The sequence below is a fragment of the Apodemus sylvaticus genome, chromosome 18, assembly GCF_947179515.1.
Source record: "Apodemus sylvaticus chromosome 18, mApoSyl1.1, whole genome shotgun sequence".
NCBI classification, from domain to species: domain Eukaryota; kingdom Metazoa; phylum Chordata; class Mammalia; order Rodentia; family Muridae; genus Apodemus; species Apodemus sylvaticus.
This window is the reverse complement of record NC_067489.1, coordinates 7,037,857-7,056,094: the sequence shown is the minus strand read 5'-3', so window position 1 is coordinate 7,056,094 and position 18,238 is coordinate 7,037,857. Positions and strand designations below refer to the sequence as shown.

The following is an 18,238-nucleotide window of genomic DNA, read 5'->3' as shown; positions in this document are numbered from 1 at the left end:
CAGCTGCCTTCCTTAGCAACTTCAGGAGTCAAGAGGTTTAATTATGAAAGAATCCGTCAAAGGCTGCCAGTGATTTGTCAGGCCATAGGAGTGTGCAGAGCTCACCCAAAGGGACAAGGGTAAACAACCCATCTAAGCACTGCAATTCCTGGGGACAGACAGCCCCCATCATATCAGAGTGCCACCGCGCATGGCTGCATCTCCGTCCTGTGTTGCAGCTAGTTGGGTTTTATTGTGCCCTGGCTTAGCTGTTACAGTAAATAGTCACGATGTGAATGCTTCCTGTTAAGGCCAATGAACTTACACCAAGGAGTTCCCCATTTCCCATTATTTAATAACGCGTTTTGCCAATTCAGAACAAATATGAAGAAAGGCTTAGGTAAGTTCGGGTAAGGGATTGATGGCTTCAAAGATGACAGAAACACACGTTCCCTTTTGAGTGTGTATGTATGGGGAGGGTGCTGGTGACTGAGCCACGGAGCTGGAGTGTACTGGTGCGTGTTGCTGCTCAGACACACCCAGTTCTGAGCACATATCCGCCAGCCGTGGCGTTCTTCCTATGGCGATGTTCTGTGCCTCTGTTCAGTGAACCTATATCAAAACTTGTCTTTTAGCAATGCTTTTTGTCTTTCTGTGTCCCGGGCTGCCTTTGAGGCCCTGCTTTTCCTGCCTCTGGGGTCACAGGTGTACGCCATCATGCCCGGCTGTATTTTTTTTTTTCCTTTTATATGGACTGCCATACTGGCCTGTTTTGGGTATCAAATCCTGAATGATATTCCCATCATTTTCTGGCATTAATTAGATATTGTCATGTTAGGATAAACTGGAAGGGATTATTAGAAACAGCGACCTTCCCTTGCAGAGAGATTAACTCATCTCTACAGCTGCTCACAATCCCTCTGGCTTGAAAGAAGAGTCCCTGTGTGCAGGAGCAGTTGGATCCCAAAGTCCCCAGTATGAAAGCTACCAGACAGGTGGGGATCTCATCAGAGAGACACATGGAGCCTCATGTTGGAAAAACGAGAAGATTGATGCCTCTTAGAGGCCTTGGAGAGAGGCAGAGAGCTATGTGACGACCCCCCCCCCAACTCCCAGGATCTCCTTTTATGGGCTGATCGAGAGCTCATCAGTCAGTGGTCTACACAGCTGGGCCTCACCTATTTGCTTTTGAGACCAGATCTTATTGTAAAGATCTGAGCTGAATAGGTCACAAATCCTGGTCGAATGTCCAGGGAACCCTGGTTTTCTATTGTTCCATTCTTCCCTGGGATAGACCATCTAGATATTCTTACACCTTGACTAAGAGTTCATTCTCTTTCCCTCTCCCTTTGTTCATTCTTCCAGCCTCTCCTCACCAGAGCTGACCGTAAGGACACAACTGACCTCTGGGACACTGCGCACTGGGCAGGCCCATCTCGTTCACTTGAGTTTATCAGTGAAGGTAAGATCTAACACCCGTCTCGCCTGCTCAGTAGCACGTTTCGAGCACCCAGGCACTGCTGATTGTACATGTTGGGGGGACATTTCAGGAGTACAAACACTGGCAGATGAGGCCACAGACTGCTTGCATGCTTGGGTGGTTTGGGTTCCTCAGTGCTGCCTGACACAGGTGCCACCTGTAGCCTGTTCCCATGGTGATCACTTACTGCTGCCTGCAGCCCACTCCTGTGTGGGGGCCAGGTTTTAGGTCCTCCACAGCATTCTTAGATTCAAACAAGACCCATATTTGAATGGAGCCTAAAACACTATCCCCAACCAGCTTCCCTTGGCGGACTGTGACCGTGGTTCAGCTAAACAACATCCTCAAGAAAGTTTCCTAGAGCTTGTCTTATCCTATGCAGATGTGCCTCAGGCTTGTGAACTCTTTCCTCTTTCCAACTTCATTTTCCCAACCCTCCTGCTCTCAGGTCCCCTGTGGGCAACTTGACTTTATCCTTGAAATGCACGAAGCACTCTTAGTCTTTGGGGACACCATCTGTAGCTCACGGATAAAGGCCTTGCTTGTAGCTGCTAGAGTGTGTTCCTGTGAGTGCTGGAGTGTAGATTTCCATATGCAGAGGAAGCTGGGGCACTTCCTAATGCAGCACACACCAGTAAATGTGACTTTCAAAGTCCAGCACCATGTGTGCTTTGAGGGGGTATGGCCCTGATCCATATCTGTCCCCACAAAACCCTCAGGTAGCCAAGCTGCATCCCTCGTGCTTAGGGCTGTCAGGTCCCTGTGTTCCCTTCCCTAGTAATGGCAATCCTTAGGTTTCTGAAATAGGTGAGAACCACACGGAGCCTCAGTCATAGGGACCTGGAAGCTAGCTGGTGACTTTGCTAACTATGAATGACCTTTTGCCCTTCTCTGTGGTGACTGAAACATTGCAGGTGACTTCTACTGCATATGTGGAGTGGCTGTGCCACGCCAACCTATCAGTGAAGAGGGTGTGGCCACAGCAACTCTCTTTGAGAGATCTTGTTAATCAATGGCTGGCTGCTCCCAGCTGCTATGGCCTCAGTCCTTTTAGTTCCTGATCTATTTTTTTGTTTGTTTGTTTGTTTTTGTTTTAAAATCATCCCAGAGTCTCTGCTCCTCATGGTCAATGGTAAAGACCCGGTGACAAGGTATTCCTCCCTACTATGCCTCATCTTTTTAAAACGACTGTGTCTCACTGTATAGCCCTGGCTGGCCTGGAACTTAGTACGCAGAGCAGGCTCGCTTTAAACTCATAGAGGTTATCTACTTGACTCTGTGGGATTTAACAGGCACTACCAAGGTCAGCCACTATACCTTTTATTTTTCCTGGTTTCTTTCACTTTAGTTTACATTGTTAGATCTGAGGAATCCTGGGAGGGTGAGAACTAGTTGTCCTCCAGATCAGAGACCCACGGCGGTGGTGGGAGATTCTTAGAATGTAAAATGCTGCAGCTAAGCCTTCTTCATTGCCTTGAGACACCCACATCATGCATACACAATGATCAAAATTTAAAAATTAAAAACAATTTAATAGAGGCCATGGGCCTAACAAGAACTCATAGTCAAAGATTACACGATAGAGGATCATGACTAACTAACTGAAAACATAAACTAAAATCAATCTCACTGGTTCTTAACCTATGAGTCGTGACCTCCTTGGCAAACCTCTATCTCCAAATATACTTATGTTATGATTCATGACATTAGCAAATAGTTAATAAGAAGAGATGAAAATAATTTTATGGTTGGGAGTGTACTGGCTGTTTTTTTGTGTCAACTTGACACAAGCTGGAGTTATAGAGAAAGGAGCCTCCCTTGAGGAAATGCCTCCATGAGATCCAACTGTGAGGCATTTTCTCAATTAGTGATCAAGGGTAGGAGGGCCCCTTGTTGGTGGTACCATCTCTGGGCTGGTGGTCTTGGATTCTATAAGACAGCAGGTTGAACAAGCCAGGGGAAGCAAGCCAGTAAGAAACATCCCTCCATGGCCTCTGCATCAGCTACTGCTTCCTGGCCTGCTTGAGTTCCTGTACTGACTTCCTTTGGTGATGAACAGCAATGTGGAAGTGTAAGTTCAATAAACCCTTTCCTCCCCAACTTGCTTCTTGGTCATGGTGTTTTATGCAGGAATACAAACCCTGACTAAGATAGGGGTTCACTACTGCCTGAGGAACTGTATTAAGGGGTCCCAGCATTAGATAGGTTGGGAACCATGTTCTAGACCAACTCTGTCTGTCACAAAACTGTCTTCACCTGTCCCTCGCTGTTTTCTGTTTATTAACCTGCTAGATTGTGACACCCTGGCTTTGAACATTTCTGTGATGGAATTCACTCCATGTTTTCCACTGACTGAGCTGCCTGCTGGCTTCACAGTGTCTAAGAAGAAAGGGCAGGTTAGGAGGTCTTCAACTTTCTGTTACAACTGTATGTGTTAATTCACCAGAAGAAGAAGGCTAGCCTCCTGCTTTGCTTCTCCTGTACTAAGCAGGGAGAAAGGGACATGGAGGGCCCTGCCACAGCCCCCGCCTCTTCTTACTCCAGTCCCTGCCTCACAGGAATTTTCTAGAGACTGGTGGTTCTGTCTATGGGAAACGATGGCCACCTCCCCACCCCCAACAGCTCAGCACAAGGGGTGGAGAATTGTGCTCTACGTATTTTATACAGACCCGCTCACTCTGTAACTTGAGCATTCTCTTGGAACTGGACCACAGTGCATTTGTGATTTCTCCTTGGAGTCCAAAAGTTATCCAGTGACAGAGTTTCTGCTGTTGGCTGTCACCATGGAGAGAACACAGTAACGAGGGTACCATGTCCATATAAGGCTGAGTTAGCTGAGCACAGCCCGCAGCAAGGCTGTGTGACAGCTACAGCAGCACCGTGGGGAAAATATATGGTAAGCGACCCCAGGGGAAGCTGTGGGAAGGAACTCACCATCACAGGCTCCCTGGAGCCAGACTCCGCCCTAGCTATTTTTATAATAACATTATTTAAGAAAAAAATGTTATAGAACTAAGAGCAGTTCAGAAGTAGCCCTGCTTTCTGCAGAAACTTGTGTGGGTAAATCTGTTACAAATCCTTTCTACGTGCATGTACCTGGCAACAGATTTTTTTTTTTTTTTTTTTTTTTTTTTTTTTTTTTTTTTTTGGTTTTTTGAGACAGGGTTTTTCTGTGTAGCCCTGGCTGTCCTGGAACTCACTCTGTAGACCAGGCTGGCCTTGAACACAGAAATCCGCCTGCCTCTGCCTCCTAAGTGCTGGGATTACAGGCGAGCACCACCATGCCCGGCTTGGCAACAGATTCTAAATCTTCATCCTTGTTTGAGATGAACACACATAGTTGATAGGGAAGAAAATATCTTTGGTAAAGTGTCCAGTGACATCTTCAGAAACACATACAGTGTCATCATGAGTCTCCCTGATAGCTCTCTTATCCTGAAGCATATGGTGTAAGCCACTTGCATTAACACAGTATGTGATGACTGAGCCTGCATCCTCATGGTATCTTTCTGTCTTCTCAGAGGTGCAAGGATGAGGTCGAATCATGGGAGTGTGCTCTAGTGTGGCTGGCCACTTGAGCATGGGACTATTAAGAAGATGCCACTAAGGTGAAGTTACATGACTGGTGTCACTGCCTCTGTCTTGACAGTCTGCCTAACAATGACAAGAAAGCCATACCAGGCTAAGTTCTGATGACCAGACTGGTCAAGTGAAAGGAGGAGTTAGCTTTCCACTTTATGTGGCCATGGCTAAACCAGACCCAGGTGTTTACTTAGTGAGGGCCACTGAGAAATGGTGAGACCCCAGGAGCTGTGCTGTAGACTCCCTAAATTGCAGACACCCTGACAACTCCTTCCTGGAACCTCTAAGAAGAGATTGTGCAGCATGTGAGATCACACTGCCCTGCCGATGAGTCTCCATTCAAACACTCTGAGTGGCCTTGAGGGAGAAGAACACCCCCAGAGAGACATCCTGCAAACCTCTCAACTGTGGGCTCTGCTCTGGGTAATCATAGCTCACGTGGGATGCCAAGCAGGAGCTGCCCCGTGGGCTCATGCCCAGTGTATTCCAGGAGGGGGAGTGCAGTGTCCTCCTGGGGTCTAACCATCTGCCTTGCCTGGTTCTAGAGATATCTGTACAGCACCAACTGACCTGCTTCATGTCCATATAAGGAGGCTGAGTCAGAGCTTAGAGAGCCTGTGTCTGGCCTGGGGAGCCAGTGCCTGAGGTTGGATACCTTCATCACTCAAAAGTCATCTCATATCCTCAACAAGGGACCAGGGGGATTTTAAATATCAAGAAATGAAGCTGGGAGTGGTGCTGTGCACACCTTTAACCCTAGTACTCAGGAGGTACAGGCAGGAGGATCTCTATGAGTTCAAGACCACCCTGATCTACGTGGAGAGTTTCAGGCCAGCCAGGAATACACAGTGGGACCTATCTCAAAATAAACAAATGAAATAATAATAACAAAAACAAGCAGCACAAAAATAAATAAAATATAATTTATATTACATATGTCTGTCCTTTTAAAACGGTGACAAGTGATCTCAGCTAGTGGTCCCAAAAGGACTCAGTCCAAGCAGAGAAGCCTCAGACTTAAACTTAGCCTCACTGTCTTCAGAACTGGGGCTCTTCACGCACACCTGCGATCTCTGACACAACACAGTTTCCAGTCAGCCAAGTCAGCAAGCACCTTCACATCTGAGAAGAGCGCCCTTGTCATCATGATTTCCTGCAGGGCCTTGAGGAGGGGCGGGGGATGGAGATGCACTATGGAATCAGAGTGTACCCCAACCACAAGGGTCATACTGCAGAAGAGGAATGGGAGCGGCTGCCCTAAATGCTGATGTGGACAGACAGACCTGGGCGAAGCTCACTGGGGACTTGAGGGCCACTGTGATTGACAGCTGCCAGACAAGCATCTCTCTCCTCTCTCTCTCTCTCTCTCTCTCTCTCTCTCTCTCTCTCTCTCTCACACACACACACACACACACACACACACACACACACACACACACGGTTGCTGTCCAACTGTCCTGGTGAGGGAAAGGTGGGGCAGGCAGGGTGTGGTCCCAAAAAGAGAGATGTAGCAGACAAGGGTGGCTCTGTGTGGAACACTACTCTCCACAACCCCACACATGCACCTGGCCTGAGGGCCAAGCCTAGGTCCTAACCCGTGTGTGCTAAGCATATGGTCCAACACTGAACTCCATCCACCCCAGTGAAAAGACTCTCTCCTTTATAAAATGAAATATGGTTTAATTGCATCTTAAAAGGCATGAAGAAATAGCTGGGTTACATTGCTAGTCTAAATTTATTTTAAAATCCATCACACGGTAAACAGGTCTGAAAACAGCAAAAGTAAACTTTCATTTTCAGTCTATGATATAATAAATTGATGCTGAGGCTTCTAATTTAAAAATGTATGGTCCACACCTAAGCCTGCGTAGTACTGCAAAAGGCAGACAGGAAGAGGGATAACAGGGTGGGAGGGGAACTGATTGAGAAGAAGGGGGAGGGAAAGAATGGGATTCACATAGTGCATTGTTGTGTGTATCAGAAAGTCCATCCTTCTGGCAAGATGGCTCAGCAGTAAAGAGCATGTGCTATTTTTACAGAGGACACAGTCAGTCCTGGCACTCACATGGTGGCTCACAACCATCTGTAACCCCAGTTCTGGGGGATGTGATGCCCTCTTCTGGCCTCTGTGAGTACTGCACACAGGCAGTATGTATACATACATGCATGTAAACATTCAAACACATACAATAAAAATAAATGAAAATTTAAAAAAGTAACCCTGAAACCAAAACACCAGTTTTAAGAGCAATAGAGCAAAAGCAATCACCTGAAGACTGCAGGAACATGGTAAATCAGCTGCCTACTGGGAGCCATGGCGACAACTCGGGTGCCATGGTGATCTCTCAGGTGACCTTCTCTTTACCTATCTCAGAAGTGACCCTTATCAAGCACACTCAGGGTACAAGGGATTTCAACCTTGGGATTCTTATACATGGAACAATTCTCAAAGCTCTCAAGTTCACACACGCCCACACTGCATCACTGGGGCAGCCATGTTCTGCTTTATGTAACGTAAGCTTCTTTATAAAATATTTGCTTATGTAAATCATGAGTCTAGGACAGCTCTGTATTAACACACACATAATATTTAAAAACAGTCTTCTTTCTTCACTACCCAGCAGTGTTCTCTTACTACCCTTCCCTAAACATTACAATATATCATGCAAATGTCTCACATTGTTGCAAGTAAAATGCAGAGTGAACATGTGGGAGAACAAGTTGGACTATATGAGGAACTTGAGCATTCTCAGGCTTTGGTACCCAGGGGTCTCTGGAGTCAAGTCCCTGTGCTACCTAGGGACATCTGTATTTGTGTGTATCACCATGAGAAATAGGACAGTGGTTCGATTGGAGCCCGTTTTGTGACTTACTGTATGGTGAAAGGGAATCAGCTACATTGTATAGTTGTAAAGAGTGATCTGACTGGTCAACTTAAGGCACTTTCAAACAGTGTCAAGAAACATTCTTTCACACTGTGTGACTTACCCGTGCTCCTTTCTCTGGGTAGCACTGGCAACCCCCGCTGCAGTCTCTCCCTCCGCAGGGCACATCCAACTTCTTCACACCCTGTAGAAACCAGACACAAGACAGCGTTTACTTAAGCCTGTCATCACATCTCACTGTACCCTTACTCTAACATCAAGCTTTCATCCAAAATGGTCCACGGGCCCTCAACACAGAGTCGGTACAAGTCCCCACCATGTGCTGTCCCAAGCATGTGCTGTCTCATTGCTGTCCACACTGGACACCGTTGTGGCATGCTTGTGGCCCTGAGTGAGACAAAAGCTTCCCGGTGCACAAAGGCTTGCTGCTGGCACAACACATTCTGGCTGCTTTGGGAGCAGCACTGACTCCAGATGCTGCCAGGAGCCTAGACCCGAGGGCCAAAGGAAACATTCCTCAGACCCAAGGCTGCCCAGGGAAATGCAAGGCAGAGCCCAGGAGGTAGATTCCCAGAGGCCTGGAGATTTGAAGGCAAGTGAGTCATGGTGGGAGGGGTTGGTGTGCCCACTCTGGTACCTACTGTGGAATGGCAAAAGAAGGAGATGCTTGTGAGGAGGGGCCTGCCTGAAATACACCTGTCAGCATGATACCCCACAGCACTGCAACTCAGACACATCATCAGGAAAGTCCACCCCCTTTTTTCCCCCCAACACCTATTCACTTTGTGGTGAGAAGGAAAAACTGAGGATTGAGCCTTTCCTAAGTCCTGGGTTGGTTAGCCGGAGTAGCTTCTTGAGTCTCCAGGGACCTGGGAGGTATTTTCTCACTTTGTCTCTATCCCAACATTTCTGATGAAAGAACAAAAGAGCCTGGATCATGTGACCAGGGGTGGGGCTGGAGTTTCTCTCTCAGACTATGTCCACAGGACACAGAAAATTAAGTATCCAGACTCCCTTTCTCCTCTTTTTACATAAGTCAAGCACCCAGCTATGGTCCCCATGATCTCCCACAGACAGGTTAGGAAAGCCCTTTCCCATGCTGGAGCAGCAGAGAGCACAAGCCCGAGACTCGGTCTGCCTCATCTTGGCCAGAGTCTGATGCCATCCAAGCCGCGGAGCTGGTGTTGCTGGTAGTTACACCCAAGGCAGTATATGTAGACATTGTTTGCTTCTGACATTCTCTCAGCCAAACTTTCTGCAAGTGCCACACAGCAGATGAATGACAGCGCCCCTCCAACACCAAAAAGGTTTCCACCATGGACTTAGAACTATCTTTTATACGTATGTGCTTTTGTGCACATGGGGAGGTCAGTGGTCATCTTGTGGGACCTGGCTCTCTCTTTCCATCGTGTGGATTCCAGGGATTGAACTCAGGTCATCAGGCTTGGCAGCAAGTCTTTTACCTGATGAGCCACCTCCCCAGTTCTCCTGCAGAGTTTTCATTCTGGGTTAAGGCTCAAAAACGGTGGAAGGTCACGGGGAGACACAAGTCTCAGCACAGGAGCCCATTGTGCTCCTGTGGAGATGCCAACAGTACTGCTGTGAACCTTCACCTGCTTTGCACGTCTGGCGGAGCCCAGGGTTCATCTACAAGCGGCCTTGGGTGTGCAGGCCACTGTAGACATCTGACTCAGCACCATCTGGCCACAGTCCACCTTGGGCATCTGCAAGCCCTCGGGCTCTTTTTGTACAGACGTTTCCTCCAGCAATCTCACCCCACAGCCCTGAAGTTGGAATCCTGATGACGACTCTCTACCTAATCTACTGTCTGATGGATTTCAAAAAGCCCAGCATTCTCAGATCTTTTAAGAGGTAGCTCCCCCAGAGCTTTTTGTTGAGGTAATAAAACACCAGGAGGTCCATGGTGTAAGAGTAAACATATATAAACATACTCTTATGCCTTTGAAATAGGAATCTATGTTTTTTAATCAGGTTTTGTGTGCATGTGTGTGTGTGTGTGTGTGTGTGTGTGTGTGTATGATTTTTGTGTATTTGTCTTCAGAGCACATTTACACGGTGGCTCGTCAAGTCCAGGTTTTGAAGATAATATTTCTAGATATAAGGTACAAGTTGAAATGTGGTTTCGTCAAAGACCCTGGGCACCAAGGCAAGAGCCTGGATGGGTCATGCTCACGTCATGTGACCATGACCCGGCTAGGCAGTTATCTTCTTGGCTGTTGTTTCTCGTTTGCCAATAATTCACTCAGGAGTTGTTGGGAATGCATCAGGAAGTCTTCAGTTGAGAAGGGAAAGACCTATGCTCATATTCTCCAGCTGTCCATTCACAGGGTAGTTTTAGTTTTGAAGAACTGCTTGCCAAATCCCTGTCTATCAATGAATGGTTGAAATGATTTTAAAGGTTTCCAATTGATCTGACAGGCTTCCTAGTTTGAAGGCTGGGGATGTCCCTGCATTTAATTGTAGAAACTTGCAATACCAGTTGGAGTATCCTGTCTGCTGAGCTGAGGGCCAAACAGCACCGGGAAGCGATTTAGACATCACCAGTTCCACCATGGCCTTTCTAGCCATCTCACCTGTCCTGCAGGGGCTTGCTATGAATTCCAGCATCTACAAGAGCCCTCAGGAAGTCAAGTGGAGAGCCTGGTCTCTAGGACAAACAGAAGTATTGACACACTGGGGCAGGGCTTGTGCTCCAGACGGACTCTTAGAGACCGGACATGTCTCTGGACTGAGCTACTGCATTCTCCCAACAGGATGTGGGGCTCTGGAACTTTCTCAAGATGTGAATGCCTTCCTGAGACTGTGGGTGAGGATAGAGGGGCACTGGTGTAGGCTGTGTGTCTGGAAATCTGTCCTCTGCCTCAGAAATGGACTCTGCCAGTGCACATGAGCTGTTACTCCACACTTGGAGTCTGACTCTTGATTCCACTGCTCTGCGCCATCCAAGGGCAAATCACAACCCTAACTCCTGTCACATACTTAATAAAAATGCTGATGTCTTCCCCCTTGACCTTCGTGGAAACCCATTCACCACCACAGTGATGGAGACCATCCTGGACTTTAGTTCTATCTTCACAAGAGTGAGCCCCCCTTCGAATCCTCTGTAAGCATTTTATAGTTCTCATTTTACAAAATCACAGGTTAAAACCCGGGCCCCAGGAGTACCTGGCCATAGCAGCTAAGGTGACACTGCTAGGATGGGGTGGCTCCTATAACCTCACCGGGTGCTGTGGGCTGCCCACATCCATTCAGCTGAATGGGCCAGACTCGGCCTTTGGAGTGTCATCAATGCCAGGGTAAAAGAACTCATGGTCCAAGGTGGTATTACACTGAAGATCCCCCAAAGTCACCACGAGAGTCTCACCCCCTGAGACCTCTGATTCTCCCTCGGGATTCTGGGACAGTAAGGAGCCTGTGTTGTGTGCTCGTTGTCCTGTGAGAGGGTATCCGGTATTCCAAAAGCAAACTATCTGGTGGCTGAGGCCAATAATTGACTTTCTCTTGACAAGTTCATTCACTCCTCACTCAGTTGTGGACTTGCACATGTGCACACTCATTTCCCACTCACACACGTATGCAGTTACAGACCCACTCATACACTTCTATCACTCACACTCATGAAGTCTCTAACACGCCAGCCATTGTCTCTCCCTTGGCTAACTGCTCTCTGTGAACTATGTACAGTGCTGGGGTCTGGCATAAAGCAGAGACATATTAGACAAAGAAGAGAAGGTTGGTCAGGTAAATAAGTCAATGCCTAGATTGATATCGTTTGAATTCTGGTGCAATGTTTTGAGGACGAGTACATCTGGAAACTAGGGCAGGAAGGAGGAGGTGATGGGTAAAACTGCACTCCTTGGCAGATTCACTCAGACATGCCCATATGCTGTCCCTATGCAGACTGCCTTGCTAGCATCTGTCCGTGGGCCACACTCCCAAACTTAGCAAGGACTGGGGATGTCAATCATCAACTCCTTCCTGGAGAAATCACACTAGCCCTCCAATCGCCCGCCATATGAGATACTGAGCCCTGTCTACTGTATCAGCTCTACAAACAAGCTCTGGGTGGGGCTGTCAGAGGAGGGGAGGGGTCACGAATGTCTGTTCGTCATCAGCTTGGACATATGCTGTATTGTGGAGCCCCAGTAACATGGAAGTAAAGTTAAGTTTGGAGCAGACACGCAGGAGGCTGGCTCTGTCCACAGTAGTCATGGAGTGGGGGAGAAGTCCTGCAAACTTTTCCCAGGAGCAGGAGTGTGTGGGCAGCCGAGAGAGCAGCAGAACTCCATAGTCCTCAGAAAGCCAAGCAGCGCAGTGGCAAAGATGCTGGGTAAGGTAGAGGAGGAAGGATCTGGAGGTGGCTTCATAGGTGAAACAGGAGGAGAGGCAATAGACTAGAGATGGGGATTGTCACCCAGATAGGTCGCTCCTGAATGTGCTCTCAGTAGCTCTGATACCCTAAGTGTGGAGTGCGGGTGTAGAGCCAGGCGGGACACTATCACAAACACGGCCACACGTAAGTCCTCCTCCTTACCCCATTCCATTTCCAAGTTGCATGCATGCAGACATTGTGAAAAGAGACCGTTGTGATTGGTTAACCAAGGAACAGGCCCAAATGTGGGTATACCACCCAAACACGCCCACCTCATCAACAGGTGGGACCGTCACTGCAGCAGAAGGATCTCCTACAGGTAGGTTCAGCTGGGCCCATGGCCAAGTGGACCCTGAGTCTATCCTTCATAGAAAATGCCTCCTTAGTTCCCCTCTGACCCTGACCCTGTTCCCTATGGGAATTAAGACTCTTAGAGCCCAGGTCTCAGATGCTAGATTTCCAGTCAATGTAACAAATGGATTTCAGCCCCTCTCTTTCTTAAATACTTCCTTCTAGGGCTCTTCCCTCTGAGCTGAGTTTTACCCCACCCTGAGTTGGTGCATAGCCCTGCTGCCTGGTTGGAAGTCACGGGAATGACTCGGACCACTTAGCAGCAGGTAGGAAAGTGAAGGACTAAGAGAGGTTTTGTGGAGGATCCTGACGGCAGTACACTTGTCTGGAAGTTTCTAGGTGCAATGGGCAGGTACCGGGAAGCACCCCCCCCCCCAACACCATTACTTTTGCAACTATCTAAGACTCCCCGTATCTTTACCATGTCCATCTTGGATACCCCTACACCACCCTGGATGCACGCTCTGGGCTGTCGGTGAGCTGTTGGCCTTTGGAAGCCCAGACGCACTGTAACATCTTGTAAGGAAAGCCAGGCTCTAGCTTCCTGAGCCAGGCTCCTCTCAGGCTCCATTGGAGCCTCCCATGCCTCAGGCTGCTGGCTCTCTGGTTCTGCCATCTATAAAAGGAATGTGTCGGGGGAGGGGGAGATCAGTGTGCTATCAGCTGCAAGATTAAGAGCACATCCGGTCCCACAGTGAGCGGTGCTGGCTCCCGGGCCGTCCAGCAGTCCATGGCAGTGACAAGAATATCACATTGCCTTCACCAGGGACTGTGCCCCACAAGACAGACAGGAAGAGTTTCCTCCCTGCCTGTTGGAAAGGGTGTACGCAGCAGTACCGAGTGCCTTGCAAGCCATTCAGTGCCAATCCTTCCTTAGACAGGCCAGTACCTACTTACACCCAGGGCATCAAAAATGATCTTAATACCGGAAACTAAAACTCACAAGTAACTTAAAGGCTTCAAGACAATTTCTCTAGCTCCTTGTGCAGGCCAACCATGTACAATAAGGGCGTAAATCGACAGAAACGCACCCAGGTCTCCGCAGATGTGAGTATCATTTAAAGCTGACACACCATATGCTCATGAAAGGGGAAAAAGTACAGGCTATTGTTTTTGATTTGCACATTAAAAAAATAATGACTACTCAAATTTATATGAAGATCCAAGAACAAAACTCATCTGTCCTAAAACAAAGAATATTTTGTCCTCCACATGTTCCAAGAAACATCTTGTCCAAGGAAGTATTTTTAAGCCAGTATACCTCCAGCCAAAAAGAGCAGCTTTGAAGGGAACTTACAGATATCCCACCACGCATTGCCCCCAGCATCCAACCTCGACTTCCTCTGCAGAGGAGTCTTGAATAAGCGATTCTAAGCAACTTGAGAGGTGAGCCTTACTGCCAAAAGTAATATGTCTCCTATTTGCAGGCAATGTAATCTATACAAGTCTTTGTTTTGTCACAAGTCCAGTCAAGCTGGGCGTTCTAAAGATCTCTTTAATCCAGCCACAGGCCGACTAAGGGGAGAGAGCCAACTTGGGAACAAGGTTCCCAGTAAAGTTCTATTAGTTTATCAAAACAGGAAGTATAAGCCATTTCCGCACATGCAGCTTTAGAAATTAAGGAAATAATTCCAACATGGTATTAGCAAGACAAGGTATATGGAAAGGAAATGCAAATCACAGCGGCACACACAGTGGGCGGCCCAGTGGGCCAGCCAACTCGCTGCCTTTGTTTAAAACCATCTCAAGGGCACCCGAATCGAGTGCAGCCACTTTAGGGCATCCTGAAACTGTTGCCGGCTATGCAGAAAGGCTGATGATGGACAGGAGTGCCCTCCCTGCTCACCTTAGCGACCAATAACTAGGAAGGAGGGCTTGCTGCCAAGTACCAATTATTTCCGGGGTGGCATGGCCACTGTCACCTAGTGCATTCATGGATGGGAGGTCTCATGAGGAAGGGAGAGGCCGGGCTGTTCTGTAGAAAAAGCAGCAGGGAGAGGGAGCACTAAGCTTCCAGGATGATAGTCATGGCCACAGAGTGCTCCTGCGTTGCTGGCCCGGGTGGAGCACATGTATCTTCCTTCTCTCCCCAAGGCTGCTCATTTGCATGCCTCTTCTGAGTCTTGGGGAGGCAGAGAGGCAGGAGTGTCAGAAGTTTAAGGCCAGCTTTAATTACATAGCCACCCAGGCAACTCCAACGTGGTGCTTTCCAGACCCAATCTGCGTCTGACAAGGCACCATGAGATGCCATATTGGGAAAAGGGCGCTGAGAGCAGGGACCTGACCTATGGTGAGCCTTCCAGAACTTACATCATCAATTCCGTGATGGCTAGCAAGGGCTACATGGTGGGAGGTGGGCTGGTAGGCTTGAGAAGAGGGATGGCAGACAGGGGTTCTGGGTGGGGGCTGCTGACCCTGGGTGGAGAACATCCTAACCCTGCTGAACTCCAAACTTAGGCCAAGTCACCCACGGGAGTTGAGGATGGCTTCTTAGACACTCTTTGCTGTCCAAGTCTGGGGCCATTAACATCAGACAGACAGCCTAGCTTGTGGGCCTGGGGCTGCAGACATAGGAATGAGAGCTAAGCCTCAGCCAAGGAAGTGTGAGCCAGACACTGCCTCAGAAAACACCTGGCCTAGGGCTAGAATGATCTCAGGTGTGGGTGGGCCTGGACTGCAGGTGGAGACAAGTGGGCCTTGGGCAGATGGAGCAGAGGGGAACTTGGCATTTCCTGTCACGCATGCTCATCTGGCCTCAGCTGCTTCCTGTTTACAGTCTTCCCTTATGGAGGCAAAGCTAGCCTGAGTGTGTCTCCCCTTTGACAGGTAGGAAGGTGCGCTCAGCTCCTTGCTGCTGTAGGCAGGGAAAAGCCCATACAAGTTCTGGTGCCTGACAAGCCACCTCTAGCCTCCTGTCCAGAAGCCCCTGTCCCCTTGCTTCAGAGAGCGATGGGGTCACTACAAGGATGAGTTGAGGCTCCTTTGCTACATGGCTTAAATGTTGGGTGGAGATTTGAGAGTCTTCATCTTGAGTCACCCCATCCAGAGGTTGAGACTTACACAGCAAAGCCAGGCCATGGCCTTGGGGAGAGGCTGTGGGGGAGGAGTCAGGAGGCAAAAGTCGGTGACCAAACAGGTGTGGTCAGCTGGGTGGAACAGGGCAGAGGGCCAGCATGGAGCCATGGAACACGTTGGAAATGCGGGTGGCAGCCATCATGGTGTGAGGGGGTGTGCTGCATCTGTGAGCACAAAATGCCTGCAGTCTATGGGTTCCTTCCCTAGCATCTAATACCTTTTTGTTATGATTTGATTTTTATTATTTTTGATTATGTGTATTCATGAGTGTGTGTGTGTGTGTGTGTGTGTGTGTGTGAGGGCAAGTGTTCATGAATGCCAGAGGATTTCCTGGAGCTGGAATTACAGGTAGTTGTGAGCTTCCTATCACAGGTGTCGGGAACTAAACTCAGGCCTTCTGTAAGAACAATACACACTCTTGATTGCTGAGCCGTCTCTCTAGCCCCACTTGGCATCCAAAGTCTGAATGCTGTTGTCCTTTCATTTCTTTTGTTTGTTTGCTTGTTTTCTGTTTTGTTTTGTTGTTTTTAAGACAGGGATTCATTATGTAGACCAGGTTGGCCTTGAACTCACAGAGATTAGCCTACCTCTGCCTCCTAAGTGCAGGGATTAAAGACGCCCGACACTGGATTATTTTTAAAATATTTATTTTATCATTTTAAATTAGGTGTGTGTGTTTATGTGTGGGGTATGTGCATGGTGCCCACAGAGGCCAGGGGTGTCAGACCCAGCCTGACATTACACATGGTGGTTGTAAGCTGCACAGTGTGGGTGCTGGGAATGGAACCAAGATCCTTCCCAAGAGCAGCAAATGCTCTTAACTGCTGAACCATCTCTCCAGCTCGTCCTTGGATTTCTCATTCCTACTGACTGACTTCCTAAAATCCGTTCTGTTACCTGCTCTATGTAATTGCTGTGTCAACATGGCCACCTGTTAAGGCAACCCAAGGTTATTTCATTGCAGTCTGTGTGTGTGTCTGAATCCATAAGCAAACTCCAATCTCAGCAGGGGTCTTGCTTCCCTGCCTCCAAGAGCTGACTTAGGCCAGAGATCAAAACTCTCATAGAGCAAGAATGTTTCCTTTAATCTGGGTGGAAGCAAGTCACAGCGCACCTTTCCCTAACCCCTTACCCCCAAACCTGCCATTCCAGGATCACCACTGGGCTGGCACCGGGTTCCTTCTGTTGTCCCTCAGTACATCTTGGGGAGCAGATCTAGTCAGTGGTCCTAAAAGCCCTCTCGCTCATCTTGACACATATCTGGTACCATCCTGAAATCTTCCATACACAGCAGCCATCTTGGGGGTGCTGTCATGTGCATACAGAGCCAGGATGCCAAGTCAGACACCCATGACTTGAAGCCACGCTACGGATCTCTAAAAATTTTTTATTGAGTCTGTCCATGGACCAACTTTTGAAAACCACCCCCTTTTATCCCCTTATCTCTTAGACTGTCACCCTTCACATTTCCCTACTGCCATGTCTGGCCAGTAGGTACTCCTGGTAGTAAGTAATCTTTTAGTTTGGAGTCACCTCACATACGGCTCACAGGACAGAGCCTGCTGCATGCCTAACCTCTTGGGTCCCTCCACTCTCCTTGGTCTCTGGGACAACTCCCTTTTCTCTCCCATCACCTACCACCTCGGCTCTCTTATCCTTCCTCTTTCAAAAGCCTCCTTGCCCTTTCGGCTCCAACCAAGTGTTTCGTAAAATATTTTCCCACGATGGCGGAATGTCAAGGACTTTAAAGGCACCTAGCAAGAACACCCCTGACTCTGCATCTTCCCCAAGGATCATGTGCTCGCTGTTCCCCAGCCTGGAATGTCCTCTGCCCTCCACCACCCTGTGCAGTCGAGACTCACTCAGCACTGGGGGAAAGGAAATGAGACCAACGCCAGCTTGGTTTCTCATTTCTGCCCGTCCTTTTTAGGCACAGAGATTTCTGCTACAGCACACCCCATGACTGCATCTGAAGGGTATTCCCATTCTAACAAACTAACAAGGCACAGGAGAAAAATGTGCCCGGCAGAACATGCCATACCATTGGACTTTGCAGCTAGGGCTCTAATAAAAGCAACCCAATTAAAGTAATAACGGGGCTTAAAAGACAAGGTAGCCTCCCAATAAGTTAAAAATAGTTCTTCGTCAAGGAAAGCACAGACCTAGTGTGAGCAGGGGAGGGAAGGTGGTGATTGGCACCAAGAGCAGAAGAAAGCTAACATGCCCAGCACCTGGGAAGAGCCTGCAGCAAGCAGAAAGAGTGGCCGTGCTGCCCAAGGCCAGATGGGACATCTGGACATGGCATATGCATGCTGTGTGCACCTGCATGGGTCACCTCCACCTTCAACTGCTGCAAACGCCCTTCAAGTGGGCCAGGCCGGACAGAAGACACCACACACAAATGCTTTCTGTTGACATCAAGCTATCTACCCCTGTCCTTCAGCAAGGATGAGTTAGAGGGGCACAGTCCAATAAAGCAGACCCGAGATGTTA

The 18,238-nt window shown here is 48.5% G+C and overlaps 1 protein-coding gene across 2 annotated transcripts in view; it reads right to left on the bottom strand.

Moving 5' to 3' along the window:
• Nucleotides 1–18,238, bottom strand: part of Col4a2 (collagen type IV alpha 2 chain) — a 139,550-nt gene that overhangs the window by 91,765 nt on the left and 29,547 nt on the right. For both annotated transcript variants that reach the window (XM_052162165.1, XM_052162166.1), the window contains exon 4: nucleotides 8,030–8,110. In XM_052162165.1, the coding sequence (XP_052018125.1) occupies nucleotides 8,030–8,110 (81 nt within the window). The remainder of the gene's footprint in view (nucleotides 1–8,029; nucleotides 8,111–18,238) is intronic.